The sequence below is a fragment of the Petaurus breviceps genome, unplaced genomic scaffold, assembly GCF_028583685.1.
Source record: "Petaurus breviceps papuanus isolate PSGF00001 unplaced genomic scaffold, PetGlider_PUasm1.0 174, whole genome shotgun sequence".
Taxonomy (NCBI): Eukaryota; Metazoa; Chordata; class Mammalia; order Diprotodontia; family Petauridae; genus Petaurus; species Petaurus breviceps.
The window spans coordinates 40,099,206-40,118,443 of record NW_027185761.1 but is presented as its reverse complement, the minus strand read 5'-3'; the positions used below and the strand labels follow the sequence as shown (position 1 = coordinate 40,118,443).

The window sequence follows — 19,238 nt, the reverse complement described above, 5'->3', positions numbered from 1 at the left end:
AAAATCCTCTAATGGGTACATAGAAACATGGCTCATTAAGAAAAAGTTAAAAAATTATCCTAGCAGTTTTTTCATTGAGTGGAGAGTGGGATGATAAAAATTAAAATGACTACAAAAGTGTAGTTTATCTCTTCACTTATAGAACAGATTTACTTCTGGACATTTGTTCAGTTGTGTCTGACTTTCGTGACCCCATTTAGGGTTCTCTTGACAAAGATACTGGAGTGGTTTGCCATTTCCTTCTCCAGCTCATTTTACAGATGAGGAAACTGAGGCAAACAGGGTTAAGTGACTTGTCCAGGGCTACACAGCCAGTAAGTGTCTGAGACCAGATTTGAACTCAGGAAGATGAGTCTTCCTGACTCCAGGCCTGATACACTTTACACTTTACACCTAGCTGCCCTCATTTCTAGACAACGGGACTGAAAAATAAGTGACTTATGGGCTATATGACAGAATTATAAGATAATGTCAGCACTTGAAGAAAAATGTACTGTGTAAAAAACTAGTGTGGAAACAGTTACTTGTGTTTGTGACTCAATCTGGTAAGTTTATTTTTTTTTCCCCCTCTTTTTTGGAGGGGGTAAGGCAGGGTGATTGGGGTTAAGTGACTTGCCCAAGGTCACATGGGCTAGTAAGTGTTAAGTGTCTGAGGCTGGATTTGAACTCAGTTCCTCCTAATTCCAGGGCTGGTGCTCTATTCACTGTGCCACCTAGCCGCCCCTGGCCAGTTTATTCTTAACAGTTCGTTCTTTCAAATTGTACAGCACACAATCTTAATTATTTGTGTTGTGATACATCTCTGTTTATACCTTCTTTGCTTGCTTATCTGTCCTGACACATGTCCTTCTTTCTGTTTACACTTTTCGTACAGCTTCCCCTCCAACAGGAAAGTTTTTTGAAACCTAAACACTTAATCATTGCCCTTGATTAAGGAAAGGCTTTAGAGGGAGCACTTAATTATTTTAATCTGGTGATTTGTACCAACCTAAGGTGAGCTTCATATTCTTTTTCTAGAACATGATTAGAAAAGATGATAGTTAAAACTGACTTCGAAAGGCATCCTAAGACACAACTTCTCTCAACAATTATGTATCCGGAAGTGTGGATTCAGTTAAAAGTTATTCAGTACTTTGTGTATTCACACAAAGAGCACCCCTAGGAAGCAAGGGATGTATAAAGTTGGAGTTTAAATGTGTCCTAAATTGTTCTTTGTTAGTAGAGGAAAGCAGTAGATGACTTATTTTGGTATTTATAACACATGATTAGTATTACATGTATATCATGTCATTTTATGCTACTAAATTGCAAAATTCGATTTAAAATGGAACTATTAAAGATTTAGCCACTTGAAACGCTCTTTTGGAAAGTTTATGATTTAAAATAATCCTGTGGTCATCATGACTCCTTTTGTAAAACAAAAACCTTCTCAAAATTGAATAATTTGCTCCTGACTTACCTACTTGGATAAGTTAAAGAGTTTCAGATTTCAGGTTTGGTTTAAAGAATGATATGCCTATACTCACCCTATTTATACATCTCCAAATATGACTGATATTTTTGTTTAACCATATTCATCAAGGATTTTACTTACCATCATTTATCATTCTCCCTTACTCCCATTCTACAGACTGTATAAACTGGCTGATGCCGCTTGATTCACCTCCTGAAAAATTGGAAATTATGTTCATACAGATTTCATTTAAGGTGTCCCAACTTTAGTTGCTGTTGGTAAAATTACTTATGTGAGCACACAGAAACTCAGTTTTAAAGACAGTAGAATTGGTCATCTTAAAAGGATGAAACTCCATTGTGAAATTTTGTGCTTCTGTCTTTGGAATTCTGATACATGCCACATTATCCAGATACATTTTTACTACTATACAGATTTATTAATCATATTATTTAATAGTGAATATTATTGGCATGAAAGGCAGAAATAAGACAGAAAATATTAAATACTAACCTTGGTACTTATGTGATTTTGTTAAATATTTAACTTTTTATTTGAAAAGATTTATATAATTGCTAAGACCCGAACCATAAAAAAGTTGAGTGGCTTGTCAAACTTATAAGCTTCTTCATTGGTTCTGTTTAATTTTAGAAACTTTTCTACACTAGGAGTTGAAGCTGTGTCTTCGGGACTTATGTTAAAGACAGCAAGTTAATCCATCATGGTGTGTCTTCATATTGTTGCTAATGCTGTTTACTTTACAACAGTATCAAGAAATACGAGTGAGTTTGGAGAAGTTCCACTTAATTTTTTAGGGGTCTTTTGAGTTCAGAGCCCTGGTTTCAGCAGAGGGCAATATGCTTGTATGCACTTTATTACTTAGGACAAGGACCTTAATTTCTTTAGCTTACCTTTTGGTTCATGCTGTAGACATTTTTAATTTTACAACCTCCCTGACCAGGACAGGTGTGCAATAATAGTGTTGTTCTCAGCTGGAAGTTGACTAATTTTAATTAGGATTTTTTTAATGCATCCTTGTAGTGTTTATATAATTTTTCACAGATATTTAAGGATTATCTTTCTTATCAGGAACTTTATTGTAGAAGATGATGTTTGCTAAACAAGTGAAGGATGGAAATTCTTTAGAATTTAATCAACAAAATAATCCATATTTGAATGTGTAGAAAAAAACAAAATGTTAAATTTCACTACACCCTGGAGCCTTCTTAAACCATCAAAATTTTTCTGCAGTTTATTTTTATGAAAAAGGCAAATGACAAAAAAATTTGCATCGTGGATTTAACAACAGAACAGAAAAATTTCTAGGGCAAAATTCAAATGTAATGGATGCTTTAGTCTATCTCCTTTTTCTATACTTATTCCATCAGAGAACTACTGCTTTATTATAGCTTTTTTGTGGATAATTTCAAGTCTGCACCTTCATCTCTAACCTCTGATCCCAGCCTGTATTCTAAATGTCTACAGAATTTCTCCACTTGAAATTCATCTTCATAAACTCAGCTGCTTCAAAATAAAACTTATCAATTACCTCTTCCATCCCGTTTTATAGACTACCTACAGCTTTGTCACTTGTTGAAGCTTCACCATCTTCCCTTGTTAGGTCGTCATTGTTCAGTCCAGTCATTCTTTCTTCATGGTTCTCAGATTTGTATTCCTTCTCGTTCCTGCAGATATGGTGAAGTAGTTTCCTAGCACTTGTTCTGCCTAAGTTCCTTTTCCTTCCAATCATACTGTTTCCAGATCAAGTTCAACTTTTCTGCCTAGCTTTTAAATTCCTTTCCACCTGCTCATAACCTGTTTTTTAAATGCGTGTTTTGTATTTTCTTTTAAATGGCTATGAATTAAGGAATACTATGATCTTAGAACAATCAGAATTACAAGTGACCAAAAGGGAATAGGATGATGATGTTCGGCTATAGCATTTTACCAGTGATGTGCACAAAAGAAGTGTTAGAAGTATAGTTTCAAATATATTTAACAAAAAAGGGAACATCATCTCCCCAGGGCCTGATTTGCCCATGGTAATTAATCTGTATGATTCTTGGCAATAAAAAAGTTTAAATATTAAAAAAAAAAACCCAAAAAGGGAGAGGGAAGTTACACATTGAAGATAAACAATCTGATTCTTACTTCAGTATCCCTAAGTTATTAAAAGAACCAGAGGAAGGTCTCCAGAACATTGAATACTGTGGAGAATTTATGGAAAAATATGGGCAAGAATGACGCAAGAAGAAAAGGTATGAAGGGTTGTGATACATAGCATTCTGGTACCATCTTCTCTGTATCTATACTTAATTCCCTCCATTTGCCAGTATAACCCTTATGTACTAATTTTTGTTTAGTTTTCATACACACTGCCCTTTCTGCATGAATGTTTATTCTCATACCTTAGCTCTCATTTCTTTTTCCATGTTCTGCCTATACTTTTAAAGAGCCATCTGAAGCTGTGTGTTATTCATAAAATATTTCTTAGCCCACTTGTAGACATGCTTCTGACTTAACCCTTGTATTGCATGAAAATGTCTTATTTCTAATTGCTTCATTTTGTATTTCTCACTTTTCCTTAAGAAATTATAAACTCCTTGTGGAGGGGCGGCTAGGTGGTGCAGTGAGTAGAGCACTGGCCCTAAGTCAGGAGGACCTGGGTTCAAATCTGGTCTCAGACATTTAACACTTAATAGCTGTGTGACCTTGGGCAAGTCACTTAACCCCAATTGCCCTCCAAAAAGCAACAATTCCTTGTGGCATATGTACCATATTGAAACCTTTTTACTTAGAATAGAGCTAGGCATATAACAGGCACTTCTTAAATTATGATTTGACATCCTGTACATTAAGTATTCATGATTGGAGAGAGAGGCCTAAAGTTCTAGTTTTAGTCCCAGCTCTGCTCCTAACTACTCAAGGACATAACAAAATCAATTAACCTTTCTGATCATCAGTTTCCTCATCTGTAAAATTAAGCAAATGGGGGCTATGTGATCCTCAAGTGCTGTTTAAATTCTAGAGTTCTGTCTTCAAAATAATGACTGCATGAAACTACTGTATGATAAAAAACCCTTAAATTCAAAATTGATTGTAACGTATCTGTTACTAAGGTAGAAAAATAAAGTTAGTCTCTTCCTTCCTATTAGGTTGTTTGGGAACCAAAAAGACAGGATCACAAAGAAATGACTTGAGATGAGGGCAGGTTTTAGGAAAGCCTCTGTTTTACTCATTCACTCAACAATAAATATTTTAAAGCACCTAGTATTAGTTAAAAAACAGTCCATAATATAATTGAAACATAATACAATAGAATCTAAACACCATTAATTCATAAGATTGTTTCTAAGGGCAAATGCTTCTCGAGTTCCAAGATTGGATGTCAATTCCATTAGGACCTGAGAGATCATCTAGCCCAACCTCTTTGATTTACAAATGAAGAAATTGAAGCCCTGAGAGTTTGTGCTGGTACCTCTTACTACCCGAAGTAGTATGCCAGTACTGCCTGGATTTCAATCCAGGTCTTCACTACAAAATCCTATGCTCTTGAGGGCAGCCAGGTGGTGCAGTGAGTAAGAGCGCCGGCCCCGGCATTGGGAGACCTAGGATCAGTTCCGGCCTCAGATACTTGGCACCCACACAAAATAACTGACCATGTAACCTTGAGCAAGTTACTTAACCCCAATTGCTTTAAAAAAACAACAACAATCCTATGCTCTCCTTACAGGTTTCCTTCATTCCCTCCTTACCCCTCTCTTCACCTGGTCACCCTGGAACAAGAACTTTTATTTCTGTTTCTTGTCTCACTGACAGTGGGAAGGTCCTTCTCTTGAACAGGTAGTAGTACCTCTTGGGTTAGGCTGTGAGAAGGGAAATATCAAGAGGGATCATGGTGTTGTGGGAAATCCAGTATACAACTGGAGCGAGAGGGTATAGAATATGGGGTAAGAAGAGAAGATAGGGCACTGGGGTCGAAAACCAAGGATAAGAACTCTGGCCAGTTTTGTGATGAATCACAAGGAATTAGAACGGGTTGCTTGACCTTTTCTTTCCTTCATACCTTCCTTGTTTGCCTGGACAAGTTCTAACTAGTAGAAGGTGGAGATAAGGAGCAGAAATAGCATGTAGCAGAGTAAAAGTAAGAACCACAGAGAAGAGCTCTGGAGGAATTGGGAGTGTTGGAGTAGTAGAAGTATTATAATAATAATTATTATCATAGCAGGATCTTTAAGGTTTGCAGAATTCTTGCATGTGTTATCTATCATTGATACAAACCAGGAATTAGACAGGGGAGGGTCTTTCTTCTTAATTCTAGCTGATGTTGATATCATTTTATCTTTTTTTTTTTTTGGAGGGGGGAAGGCAAGGCAATTGGGTTAAGTGACTTGCCCAAGGTCACACAGTGTGTCAAGTATCTGAGGCTCTATTTGAACTCAGGTCCTCCTGACTCCAGGGCCAGTGCTTTATTCACTATACCACCTAGCTGCCCGTGTTGATATCATTTTAATAGAAATCCGTGTCATTGAGGCAGAGGTGAAAGATATGAGAAACCATGAGTGGGGGGTCCTTAGTAGTAGAAGGGGGGGGAGGGATGGTTTTTGGGTAGGTAGTGGTAGATCTAGAGTTTTATTGGTTTAGGGAACTCTATCTAAGGTGAAGAAACTTACTCTACTAATGCACTTGCTCTGTAACTCATTGTCTTAGTTGCTAGCTAGACCACTAAGGTTAAATGACATACTGGGGGGAATCACACAGTGTGTCTGAGGCGGGACTTTAATCTTTTAGCTTCTTTGTCAGCTTTTTACTAACTCTACCACCCTGCCTCTTTGGGGTTGGTATTAAGATAATTTGATTTCTAGGAACAGAGAAGGATTTGTTCAATGTAGGCAATAGTAGGGGAGGAAAGGGGGAATTTGTGTCTCATAAGTCTGTCTGCACTTGATTTGTAAAGGAGATAGGTAAGTGAGGAATACCTAAGTACAAAATTGCTTACATATTGATACATTTTAGAAAGTTTTCCATTATAAAAGTTGAAATAAAGATTTCTGGATAATTTTTAGATAATTAGAAAAGTAAATTTAAGCAAAATATCCTTGTATGTTCTGGTCAGTTGAGGTTTTAGAGTTCTTTTTGTTATAAATATACAGGTTACCAGAAAAATAATTTGAGATTACAATGAGCCTACTTTTAAAATTTTTATTAAACTTAATTTTCATTTTAAGTATTTATTGTAATTTTAAAAACATTTTAGCTACAATTTTTTCCCTTTCATCCAATAACTTTTCAAACTGTTAATAATTTTGATCACAAAGTAAAGACTAACAGACAGAACTTAATTTTCAGATTGGAATTTATGGAAATATATTACATTTAATATATAAACTATTTAAAAGAAATGAGGAAGATCTGTAGGCCATTTACTAGCTGTGTGACCATAACCAAGTTACATAGCTTTTCTGAGCCTTAGGCAACTCTCTTAAGAACCTAAATTTTACATAACAAGCACAGTCAATAGTTTATCTTTTGGGAAATTGAATTTTGGATAGAATTCATTAAAATTAACTCAACATGATTTTTAAAAATTTGTTGAAATGGGTACTTTTTCATGCTAACTTTTATTCTGCACTGTGTTTTGTGTGGTTAAAAAAAACCATCTTTTTAAAAATTTTTTGTAAAGAGTAATTTTTGAATAATTTCTTCCAATTTCAGTCAGTTCTTAAGAGCTGCCAAACCAACCAACCCAGGCACAAGTCTGATTGAATCAATACTACTGTCTGCTCCCTGTGGTCAATTAAATGGAGGAATAAACATTCATTAAGGGCCTTTTATATGCCAGGGATTGTGCTGGGGATACAAAAAGAAGCCAAAGGATGCTTCTTCGGTCTTTCCTGACCTCAAGAATCTTGCAATTTAATGGATTGTTATCATTGAGATAAAAGAAAAATTCAGAATCATAGACCTTTTGGATTTGGAAAGGGGCCTCAGCATCCATTGGTCTAGTTCATACCCAGAAAGAATCCCCACCCTTAACTGGTCATCTACCTTCTGCTTCAAAACCTTCACTGAGATCACATTCTGCATTTGTATGGCTCTAATTCTGAGGAAGTTTTTCCTTACCTCAAGCCTAAAATTGGCTTCTTTGAAGTTTCTGCCCTTTACTCCTGGTTTTGCTTGAGGAGGACAAATGGAATAAATATAGTCAATCCCCTTTCCATATGCCTTTGAGATTTCTTGAAGGAATCTACTTAGTTTCTTCTTAGGCTTCTCTTAAGATTTTCAACTTAAACCTCATATAATACTGACTTAAGACATTTGACCATCCTGGACATCCTGCTGTTTATCATTTCCTTTGTTATAAATTGTTGGTTATTGTCCTTTGTACTCAGAGGATCAAAATGACATCACACCTTGTGGTCAAGGTGCAATGTTTCTGACTGATCAGACCTATGTGAGCTTGGAAGGCTCTGCTGTAGGTGGTCACAAGTTGTCTATAGTGTCCAGAACAAAACACAGGATTCTAGATGTCTGACCAGAGCAGAGTCTATAGTGGCCTAAATACCTCCCTATTTTTGAAAGTTTGCCTTCACTGCAGCCCATGCCTTTTTGTCATCCATGACTGTGGAGTCATTGAGATTGCTAGACCTTTTGAACATAACCTTCTTCTCCCCCTGCCCTGCCCCACCAGCCTTTCCATTTTCCACTTCATATCACACACTTATGTTGCTGGGGATATGTACTATGTCCATCAGCCCTCCTTTTCCTGTTTCCACAACCCCCAGGCTTAGAAGGACCTTAGCATTTCAGAGTTTCAGATCTTCCCTTCCAGTTTCAGTTCTAGGGACTCCACCTCCCTGAAGCCTCTAAGTCTTCTGTTGTTCTCTCTCATTCAAATTACCTTGTATTTATTTATTCTTGTACGAATTATCTCTATTGCCCTACTAGAATGTAAACAACTTGAGGTAAGAGACTTTGTGGTTTCTCTTGAATTTAAATCTTCCTGTCACTCACTTGCTATTCTGGATTCTTGTTCTTTTCTCAAAACCTTGTTCAAGTCTTAGAATAGACGGCATATTGTTTCTCTTCAAGCAAATAATGAGGTCAGGCATCTTTGCCTATATTTCTTCTGTTTTTAAATATCAGATGTGAACATCACCACTGTAGCTTTGCTTAAATTTGGTATATTCTTCCAGCCTCTTACTATCCATAACAAGAATTGAGAGTGGTAGACTTATGGAGTTAAGGAAATGGCACTCCACTTTAGAACCAGTGACTTTTCTTTCTTTGCTTCATAAATCTAGATGTGAAGTACAAGTAAATGAGGAAAGAGAAAGACATAGGTAAACATTTACAAAGTGGAAAGATAATTGATGCACATGGACATTAAGCCTTGTTAAGTAATAAAAATATATAAAAATGTAAGGAGTAGGGGGAATAAATGTTAGTACAAAGATCTTAGTAGCTATCAGGTACAGGTTATGTAATCTTTTAGGAAATAGTGAGGGATGGCTCCCAATAGGTTCAGCAGGAACTATGATCTTATCTAAGACCAGAACCTGAGATTCAGTTTGGAAAGAATTCAGCTCAGCCTTACTTGGGAGTCAGAGTTGAAAAAGTTTATTATATGCTTTGCAGTGGGCAAGGATCCTTAGGGGACCTGCAAGTGAAAGGGGGCACAGGCTTTTACTTTTAAATGGTAGGGCTGCCATTGTCTGGGCTGACCCACATGGATGTAAGGGACTTCAGTGCATAGATAAAAGTTAGGGCTGACTGAGAGGAACTTGTGACTTCAGTGCATAGATAAAAGTTTGAGGAGTTTAACTTGGAGATGAGATTTGGGCCAGACTGGAGGAGACATGAGGAGATTAAGCAAGGACAAAGGAGTCACAAGTTGTTGGCTAGGCCATAGGGGGAAGGGGCAGAGTTTGAGGCTGGGAAAGGGATTTTACAGACTGGTTTTACAAATTGATGTTATAGACTTATGTTGCCAATTGGTTTTACAGATATAGATCCCAAGCACCCCATCTATATCCTTTTCCCTTAGGGAAATTCAGACAGGATAGTTTTCTGTTGCTTTGGACATTGGAAGGCAATGAATCCCACCTTCTTTTTGAGATAGGCAAAGATGAATAACTGCCTCAGTTGACTTTTTTTTAAAGCAATTGGGGTTAAGTGACTTGCTCAAGGTTACACGGCCAGTTATTTCTGGGTGTGGTGCTGACACTGGAGCCTTTGCTCTTACTCAGAGCCACCTGGCCACCCCTAAGCAATTGGGATTAAGTGACTTGCTCCAGGTTACACGGCCAGGTGTTTCTGGGTGGGGGCTAAGTGTCTGAGCCCAGGATTCGATCTCCAGGTCATTCTAACACTGGAGCCGTGCTCTTACTTGCTGTGCTACCTGGCCGCCCCCTCAGTTGACTTTTAAAGAAATTAAAGCTTTAGGCAGAAAATTTTCCTTCATGGGAAGAAAGGTGGTCAGTTAGAGCACATGTCAGGACATTCTGCCTTCTGCATGTTGAAAGCCTGAGGAATGTCCTGCCAGAGGAGACTTAGGTACAGCATGCCAGTAAGGAGCCAAAGATACAGAAAGGGGAACTACTAAAAGGAAAAAAAAAAACCTATTAGTTGGGGAAAAACTACCAGAAATTATTTATAGCAATTTAAATTTTATAGATCAGTGCTTATAAAGAAGATACTGAATCATAATTGTCATTGCTGACATTTATATAGTGCTTTATGATTATGAAATGTTTTCATGCAGTATTTAATTTGATTCTGACAACTCTTTGGGTAGGTTGTGGTATAAATGCTATTATCTCTTGTAGCAAATAAATCAATGAGAATTTTTTAAAGAATCTTTTTTCCTGGTACTGCTAAGCGCCCTAGAATTAAACTGTGAGAAAAGTCCTTCCCTCAAGAAGCTTACATGTTAATGGGGAGATGCAGCATGTTCATAAACAAACAGCGCACTAATTGCTGGGGGAATCAGGAAGGAGAAGGTCCTAGCAGTTCTTAGAGGTGAGGAGGGAGATCATTCCAACTCTGGGAGACCCCAATGGAATGTGTAGGGAACACTATATAGGATAAGGAAATGGAGACACAGAAGGCTGAGTGAGAGAGCTGGAACTCCAGACCCACCTTTGGTGCCTTTTCCAGTCCATTGAGCTAATTATACTTTGGAGTTGGGGGTGCAGAGCATAGGGTAAGGCCTGTACCTTAGAACTCCTCAGACCTGGGATCTTGAGGTATCGATACTCCCTTCACCAATGCAGATCTCTGAAATTTCCTTAGGGTGCTGAGAGATTAAATTACTTGGCCATATCCTGTATATGTTCCAGATCTTGACTTTTCACCACCTCTAACTCTATTGTGTGTGTGTGAGGGATATAATTTTTTATTTTTATACATACACACAGTACTATAAAGTCATGTTATTTTATTGAATTTATCACATAAGAGCTTTTGTTTTAAATGCCCTGTTTGTAAGAGGTTACTAATATCAAGTATAAGTTTCCCTAAGGAAGATCTTCATATAAAAGGTCAAAGTAGACATTTAGAGTTATCTAAAAATTTCTTTTTGGTGCTTTTTAGAAAGAGGGTGCCATAATTTAATGCAAAGGTTGATAGTTTTGTATTAAAAAAAATCCGTACACAAAAATCCTAATTTATAAAACATATCAAGCTATTCCTATTATATTTTACAAGGGATTTACTTACAAGAATTCTAATTTTAAAGGTCTTTAAAGTTAAGGATCTGTAGCCAATTGAAGAGTAATCAAATTGTAATACAGTATTTAGTATTTGCTTACGGAAATTCATAGTATCATTGACTTAAGAATTGTAAGGGATATTAGAGACAATCGCATCCAAACCACTCATTTTAAACACAAGACCACTGAGGCTCAGAGAGCTTGGTTTGGTGACTTGCCCAAAGGGTACACATAGAATAAAGCAAAAGAACTGGATTTTCTATCCATGTCCCTCCCTGGTTTCCACATCCAGTGCTCTTTCTCCTTTAGCTATTTTCGGCCCCTTCGACTTCAGAATAGGATAAGGAAAATTTTTTCAAGCAGCTGGTTAATAATTTCATCCTCATTTACTATAGAGAAAGTGACTTCTCAGGATTTACACAGTATGAGAGTAGTAGAATTAATTGAGCCCTCAAAATGTCTTCCTTCAGCATTATCTCTACATAGTATTGCTAAGTACATTGAGCTATTTAGAGTTGGAGGGGCCCTTAGGGCATAAATTTAGGTTTGAAAAGGACCTTATTGGTTTTCTACTTCTATCCCCTCCCTTTACAGATGATAAAACTGAGGCTAGGTGAGGTCTAGTGACTTGGCCCAAGGTCACACAGAGGCAGATTATTCGATGGCACTGTGACTTGGTGCCTTCTGAGAAAAGGGTGGAGTAATGGATTGGAAAGCAACTGAAAGATTTTGTTTGTATTGTCATTCTAAATATAGGCTTAATCTCAAACTATTGTTTCTATTCCCTTCCTCCAGAAGCTTAGTAAAATTATTTAAGCAAAAAATTAATTTTTTTCTACCTCTATTATTCACATTTCATTTTGTTAATTGTTTTATCTTTGGTTCAAAAAAAGAACCATCAGAGAGTTCTCTTCTGTCTCCCTTCACAGTTAGGAGGCTGTGTTAGTCGTATATTTGTAGGCCAGGGGTTGTTGAGAGAGGGACAGATTGGGAGAAGCATGGTATAGAATTAGGAGGGATATGGAAGTGTAAGGTTGATGCATGGAGATTGGGTGAGTTCGATGTAGATTAACATTCAGTACGTTTTCAGATTTCATATTACATGATATACTCCTGTTATTTTTTTAAATAAAAATGTGTTAAATGAAGCAAGACTATATGCATAGTAAAGACAGCAAGTAAGTGAAATCAAAGTTTAATAGAGTTGACCAGAATTTGTTCTATGCATGTATTTTTAGAAACATTTGTTGAATAAAACAAAACATGCTTGTTTTAGTGATGAACTAGGCCCTGTGGGTTAATTTATGGATTATGTAATTTACCTTAATTCTCTACCACACACTAACTAAATCTAAAATTTTTACCTAATTATTTAGTAATAATTTAATTATAAAAAATTAAAATTTTTATTTTGTTGCTGCTTAGTACTACTAAACATTTGTATTGGTGAGGTTACAAGTATTAAAAATTATTTGGATCAATATGAACCTGCTTTGAAGCAGTTTGGACCACTGAGTCAGATAGAGATTTAGAATATCAGAGTTAGAAGGGAGCCTAAAGGCTACAATCCAACCTGGTCAAATTGTTTGGACTGGATTGCTGCATTTTACTTGTGTTATCATTTCCTTCGTGTTATTTTGTCAACATTTGTGTTGAATTACTTGTGTAGTTTTATCCATAGTAAAAGAATTATAAAGATATTGTATTTTAACTGGTCTCTCTCTCTCTTTTTTTTTTATTTAAACTTGTAGGATTCAATGGTCCCAATTTAAAGGCTATTTTATTTTCAAATTGGAGAAAGTAATGGATGATTTCAGAACGTCAGCTCCAGAACCAAGAGGTCCTCCTAACCCTAATGTTGAATATATTCCCTTTGATGAAATGAAGGAAAGAATTCTGAAAATTGTCACTGGATTCAATGGGTATGCATTTTTACTATTTTAAACATTGAATTCATAATAAAATGTTAACTGTTTAATTAAGTTTTGCTATGTCTTTTTTTTTTTTAAGTATACTTGCCATTAAGAAGTCTAGATTTTGCTTCCTGGAACAATTTAACATGAGTGACTTTATGAACATCTGAATGTATGAATTTGATTTAAAAACACATGTTAGTAACATTTTTGGGAGTCTTATCCTGTAAGTAGTTTTTGGCTAATGTGCAGTTTAATTTAAAAAATATTTGCAGTTACTTCATTTTTCTACTAAAAATACGTCATGCCTTTTTTAATGAAGTTAGATTTTACAAAATGTATTCTTGAAACAACAGTGTAAATAGGATTTGTATTTAACTTAAAGAATTTTATTCTTAAATGGTACTGTAACTTTTTGATATTTTTAAAGTTTGTATAGAACTTATAGCTTACTAATAATAGTCACATATTTGTAAATTGCAGAAGTTCCCTACAGCGAAGTTAATATAAATTTTATTAAGTGTTTAAAATTGCCCAGAGTAACTTTTCTGGAAGGTGACAGGTTTTAAACTCATTTTTAAAAAGCACATTACATATATTATTTGCTTCTTTGTGAGAAGTTTCATTGAAACCATATTTTGTTAAAATAAAGCTGATTTTAAAAAAATGGATGTCTTCTCTCTTATTTGGTATTGAAATTTTAAATAATTTCCTATAATAGCAACTTAAAAGGATTTGTGAAATAGATGAAATATTTGGGAATTTAAATTGTACAGAATTAGATTCACAACTAACAAATTGATATCTTTAAAACATCAGTTATGATGAGTAATAGATCTGTGTTATATTCAAACCCTGGGGTAGTTATTGAAAGGGGTTTCATCTGTGAGGACAGTTGATGGAGCATAAAAGTCCTTAATGTTTTTAGGTAATAAACAATGTTGAGACTTTGACTACAACACTGATCTTTACTAAACTCTTTATGATCGTTAAATTTTCTGTCTTTTCATTAATCATATTTTGTTTTTTTTTTTTCAAAGCCATCTCCAGAGAATGGGAGAGGTGGGTGATATAGGAAGGGATACAAAAACCCTATGTCTTGAAAATATGTCTCTAAAAAGAACAAAAACTTACAATATGAAGTCCATTATAAAACCTTTATATGAACTCTTTTAAAAGTAAGGATACTTACTTGAATTTTAAACTAGAAAAATAGAGTTTTAATGTCACCTTAAAAGTAGAAACCAGCTAACACTATGAATTAGGAGATGGACTTCTGAAATAGTTGCCTATGTAAAAAAAAAATGTGAGCGTTTATTTTATAGCATTTAAACTTTAAGTTCACCAGACTATCAGTATGTTTCTTAAAAACTGAGATAAGATGAAATGTTTTAAATTTCATTTTACACTTCATTGTTAAATACTGTGGAGTTATATGCTGTTGCAAACCTGCTTTTTGAATATTTCAAAGTGATCAGATATGGAAGATAGATGTACACAACACATAATGCTATGAAATTAGACTGACATACACAAAATTTTTGAAATATTGATGGATTTAGTTAAATTCTGGGATATAATGGAGGAAAGAGGGATGCTTCCCTTTTGAGTTTATCTTTTAATTAAAATAACAATATATATAACTAGGCTCTTAAGATATTTTAGACTTATGTATATCCTCTTTTCATTTGATTTCAGAGTTATGAACCAAAAAACATTTTTTTCCCTGTTTCTGTTTAGTTAGGTAGAGTCAGAATCTTTATCTTTGATACATTATGGGTTTTTTTTTTTGAGGACTTTACTGTTTCCATTTTTTTTCTAATGCATTAGTGTAATCAAAATTTATCCCTGTGGTTTGGTCACCTCATGCCTGAGATTTATTTTTGTGAGTCTTGTGTTTTTGCATTGCTTTTCAAAAATGGGCCATTCATTAATTTTTTAACATTGATTTTTGTATATTATAAAAGTTTCCTTCCCTTTGGAAATGAGAAAATGTATACGTTTTATTTGTTTTCACATGTAAGTGAATTTGTATTGCAGAAAAAAGCTTTTACTTTTTTTTTTACCTGAAGTTTTGCCTTTTATTTCTTATGTTTTAAAATTAGTTTATGAATACCTTTAAAATTTTGATAAAGAAGTGACAGTGTTATCCATACTCCAGAAACTAGCCACTCTTAATGACAGAAGTAAACAGATAGGACGAGTAGAGTATTAGGATAAAATAAAGATTTGTCAAGTCTTTAAGGCAGTTATGTTACTTGGCATTCGTGTTACCTGGTGCTTCAAGTTGAAGCACCAGAACTGCAAATTAAGAGAAATTAAGGCAACAATGATGATATTTGGAAAAATTTGGTAGGATAATTTTTAAAGGCTCTTCCCAAATACATACTCCTCCCTTTCCTTCACCCACCTCCCTGTTTCTTTCTCCTTTTCTTTCCTCTCCTCTCCTTTTTTAAGGTTAAGTTAGGAAAGAAAAGAAAAAACCAGGCCATGTAGCAAGGATACTTAACCTTTCTGGTGAAGCCTGTGGATGGCCTTTCTTTGAATATTTTTAAATGCATAAAATAAAATAACAGTTACCAAGAAAACAACTCATATTGAAATAAAGATGGCTATTCCCCTATCCCCATCTAAGTTCATAGACTCTTGAATCTGAGTCCATGGACCCCAAGTTAAGAACCATGGACTTTGAGGGACTTTTATAGTCATCTGCTTGTGGCCCCTAGGCTTGTTCTTTATTTGGGATATGCTAATAGTTCATAATACTTGTTGGATTAAAAGAAAGGGAAAAGTGTTTTCTGCATGGCTAGGATGAAGACCATGTTGATGGCAGTTAAAAACAAAAAAGACATTTCCTCAATCTAAGTCGGTCCTTAACTCTGGTTTGCTTATTGAGGAAGCTTCTTTTTAGCTATTAGAATTAAGTCATTTGTAGTATAGCCATGTCAGTCATAATGTAGCATCTCCACATTTTTATGGGAAACAATCATATTTATGTAATGTGTTCATCTTTAAAGAACCACGAATCTGTATTGTATTCTTGTTCTGCTGTAGTAGTTACTTTAAAACTATGAACCACTGACACATCTCAAGAATCAGCATGTGCGGTGTGGTGAAAAGAGTGCTTGATTGGGGTCAGAGGTCCTGGCTCTGCCACTTCACTGAGGGAACTTTGGGCAAGTTGCTGTCCTCCCTTGGCCTCAGTCTCTTCATCTGTTCAATGATGGAGTTAGACTACATAATCTCCAGGGTCTTTCCCAACTCTCAATCAACCACCCTAATTTGTTTTAAAAGTAACTCCTTCGTTACTTGTGTTCTTTCTTATAGCTTTACATTTCTTCTTCTAAAAATTCTTTTCATGTAGGGATTCAGGAACCCTCATTATACCTAAGTAAACAGTTGATTTGGCATTTGTCTTTGCCATTAAGACATATAGCCTACTTTGAAGTACCTCCCTAAAATTTTTGTACAATATAGGTGCTCAGTAAATATTTATTGAATAAAATATTAAGGGAATATGTAACATTTATAGGAAGCATATTTGAGAATAGGGATTCTGATTATCTTGGAGCATGCACAAAAATGTTTGATTTTTGTACTATTAAAGAAAATACCGTTATTAGCTAGCTTTTCTTTAAAAAAAAAAATGAGACCAGAAGTAGCGGTTTCAGAGGAAAATTTCTCTGTAGGTGGCAAATGGTCTTTCTTTATCTTAATTTCTGTAACTTGTCTAGGAACTGTTTCAGGATCTTTCTTATTTCCTTCTCCCTCTTACTCCTTCTTGGTCACTGGGTAGGAGGTGAAGCTAGAGGAGTAGAAATTGTATTCAGTTTATTTTTTTTAATTGCTTTTACAGTGAAGCCATTGTAAATAGTAACTAAAATGTTTGCTTTATATCCTGTTTACTTTACACTGCGATTTTTTCATTTAGCATAGATAAGAGAGAATTGACTTAATTTGATTTTTATAAAGTCATCTAGGAAAAGTTAATTATTTGGTTAGTGTGGTTTATTGTGGCAGGTTGTTTTGCTCTACTTCTAGTATTCTTGAAATGGAAAAATGAGAAATGAGCAGTAAACTAATGTAGTTTTTCTTGAAATAATAAATTAAGAAGACACTAGTCTTCATACAGACCCTAAGAATGCTTTGACAGATAGATGTGATAGGGGTTTCATTTTTTCTTTTCAGGATATAATTGCTGGTCACTGTCAGTACTTTGGGATTCATTGAAATTATTAGAGGAGCTTATTCCTTTTGTATTTTCCAAAATATCCCATTGCCTTATGCCTTTCTGAGTCAGTGATAGGGCTGATTTTTATTTTAAATATTTTTGGGGCACAAAAAAGAAAAGTTACATCTCTATTCACTTAGTGGAATTAAAAATCCAAATTAGGTCCTATAGTTAAAAACCTGTATTTTCAGTGACATTTACAGGAGGATTTCTTCAGGGTAGATCTGAAACAAAACCAAGATCTTGGAAAGGGAAGGGGCAAGTGTCAATGGCCCCTTTTGCTAAATAGTCCCTCAAAACCAGGGAATGGTTTTAAAAAAAAAAGCATTAGGAGACAGACATCCAGTTTTTAAGAACTTTGTGTTAATGACTCAGATTGAGCAGAATGAATTCCCATTTGGTCCAGAGGTTGCTTTGCTCTTTTTATTGCTAACCAGATCTAATGAACCCTGAAGAAGGGCTTTAGCTGGCCTGTCATATAGAAGAAAGGGACATGTTTTCTTAAATAGATTATAGTGCCTACTTTATTCTTATTGTAAGGAGCTTTGCCCAGAAATGTATTTTCATTTAACTGTTTAGGGAATTTCCAGCGTATTAGCAATTCCACTAAAACTTTGAGGCTTATGAATGCTTGGGGGCAATAAAAAGTTAAATGATTTTTCTGTCTCATGGTGTGTGTCACATGTAGGACCTGAACTCAGGGCTTCCTGACTAAACCTCCTATCACCTAACCCAAGCTTCCTCAAAATCATTTCTCATTTTCATTTTAACCTTTTGTAAAGATAGTGAGGACTAACTAGCCTACGTGGAAATATTTTGTGTTCTTAACTTTTTAATTTGGTTGAGTACAGTAGTTATATATTGAGTATGAAGAAATTTCTGTTACTAAATTTATCTTATAAGATAGTTAAGCACTGTCATGGATTCCCCAGTGATAAATCAATTCATAGCTTTAACTTTATCAAAGAGATTATGTTTCTGCTTTTTTCTTTAGTCCTTTCAACCTGAATGCATGTTGTACATATTAAGAATGCTTAAGATTTGAAACATAACTGACAATCTTTTAATGAAACTACAATTTTAAAACATAACATTGGTAGATGCATTGGAGAGTTTTTTTCCTTTGTGAAATCTTAGCTAGAGACTGGCTTCATTGAACTCTTAGCAATCTGTTTTCTTCTCTTCTTTTTTTTGGCCTGCACTACTGTTGTATAGTTTAATTCAGGTTTCTAGTATTTTGAATTTCACTTTGCTCTTACATATTTTTATGTATTATGCACTGGAGATCTTTTATCAAATGATTTTAGAAGTGTTTATTTTTCAGTAATTTATTATTGTCTTTATTAGGGTTAATTGTTAATGAGCTAGTGTTCTGTTTCAACCTAAAGGCTAGGATAAATCCTATGATTTCCAGCTATTACTTTGACTCTATTTATACTTTTTGCACTTCACTTGTTTTCCCTGATTTGATTTAAGTATCTGATTAATTTTCCGAAAATCAGCAAAATTGAAAATATCAATGTAATTGCTGTTTAACTTGAATTTTATTTCTCATTTTTTTGTAACTGCACTCTTTCCTGAAATCCCTCCCCTTTGAAAAAAATCTTGAATGAAGTTGATACATGTTTCCTGTTTAATTTTGTTGAGGGGAGTGGAGCTGGGTTTATTTCTTATGAAAAACACTTTGTATCTCCCCAGTGCCTCTGATTATCCTCTTCAAGCAAATAGGCACTTAATAATTTTTTTTTATACTTCTCAATGTTCTGTTAACCTTGTTTAATATTATTGAGCAACTTTATTCTTAGCTTTTTATAGAGATGTATCTAATGTTTTTACTAGGGTAGGGCATTTTCCCAAGTATCTTAAATGGAAATTAATGGAATGTTCAAGCCTTTTCCATAATTAAACCAAATTTGGTATATTTTGAT

The 19,238-nt window shown here is 34.9% G+C and overlaps 1 protein-coding gene across 2 annotated transcripts in view; it reads left to right on the top strand.

The window, feature by feature from the left end:
* PPP4R2 (protein phosphatase 4 regulatory subunit 2) overlaps positions 1–19,238 on the top strand; it is a 57,572-nt gene that overhangs the window by 28,996 nt on the left and 9,338 nt on the right. The window contains exons 1-2 of one of the 2 annotated variants that reach the window (XM_069084088.1): positions 2,105–2,235; positions 12,918–13,088. In XM_069084088.1, coding sequence (XP_068940189.1) covers positions 12,970–13,088 — 119 coding nt within the window. In that variant the 5' untranslated portion in view covers positions 2,105–2,235; positions 12,918–12,969. Of the gene's footprint in view, positions 1–2,104; positions 2,236–12,917; positions 13,089–19,238 lie in introns of those variants that run through there. The other variant, XM_069084087.1, reaches the window with a different exon arrangement.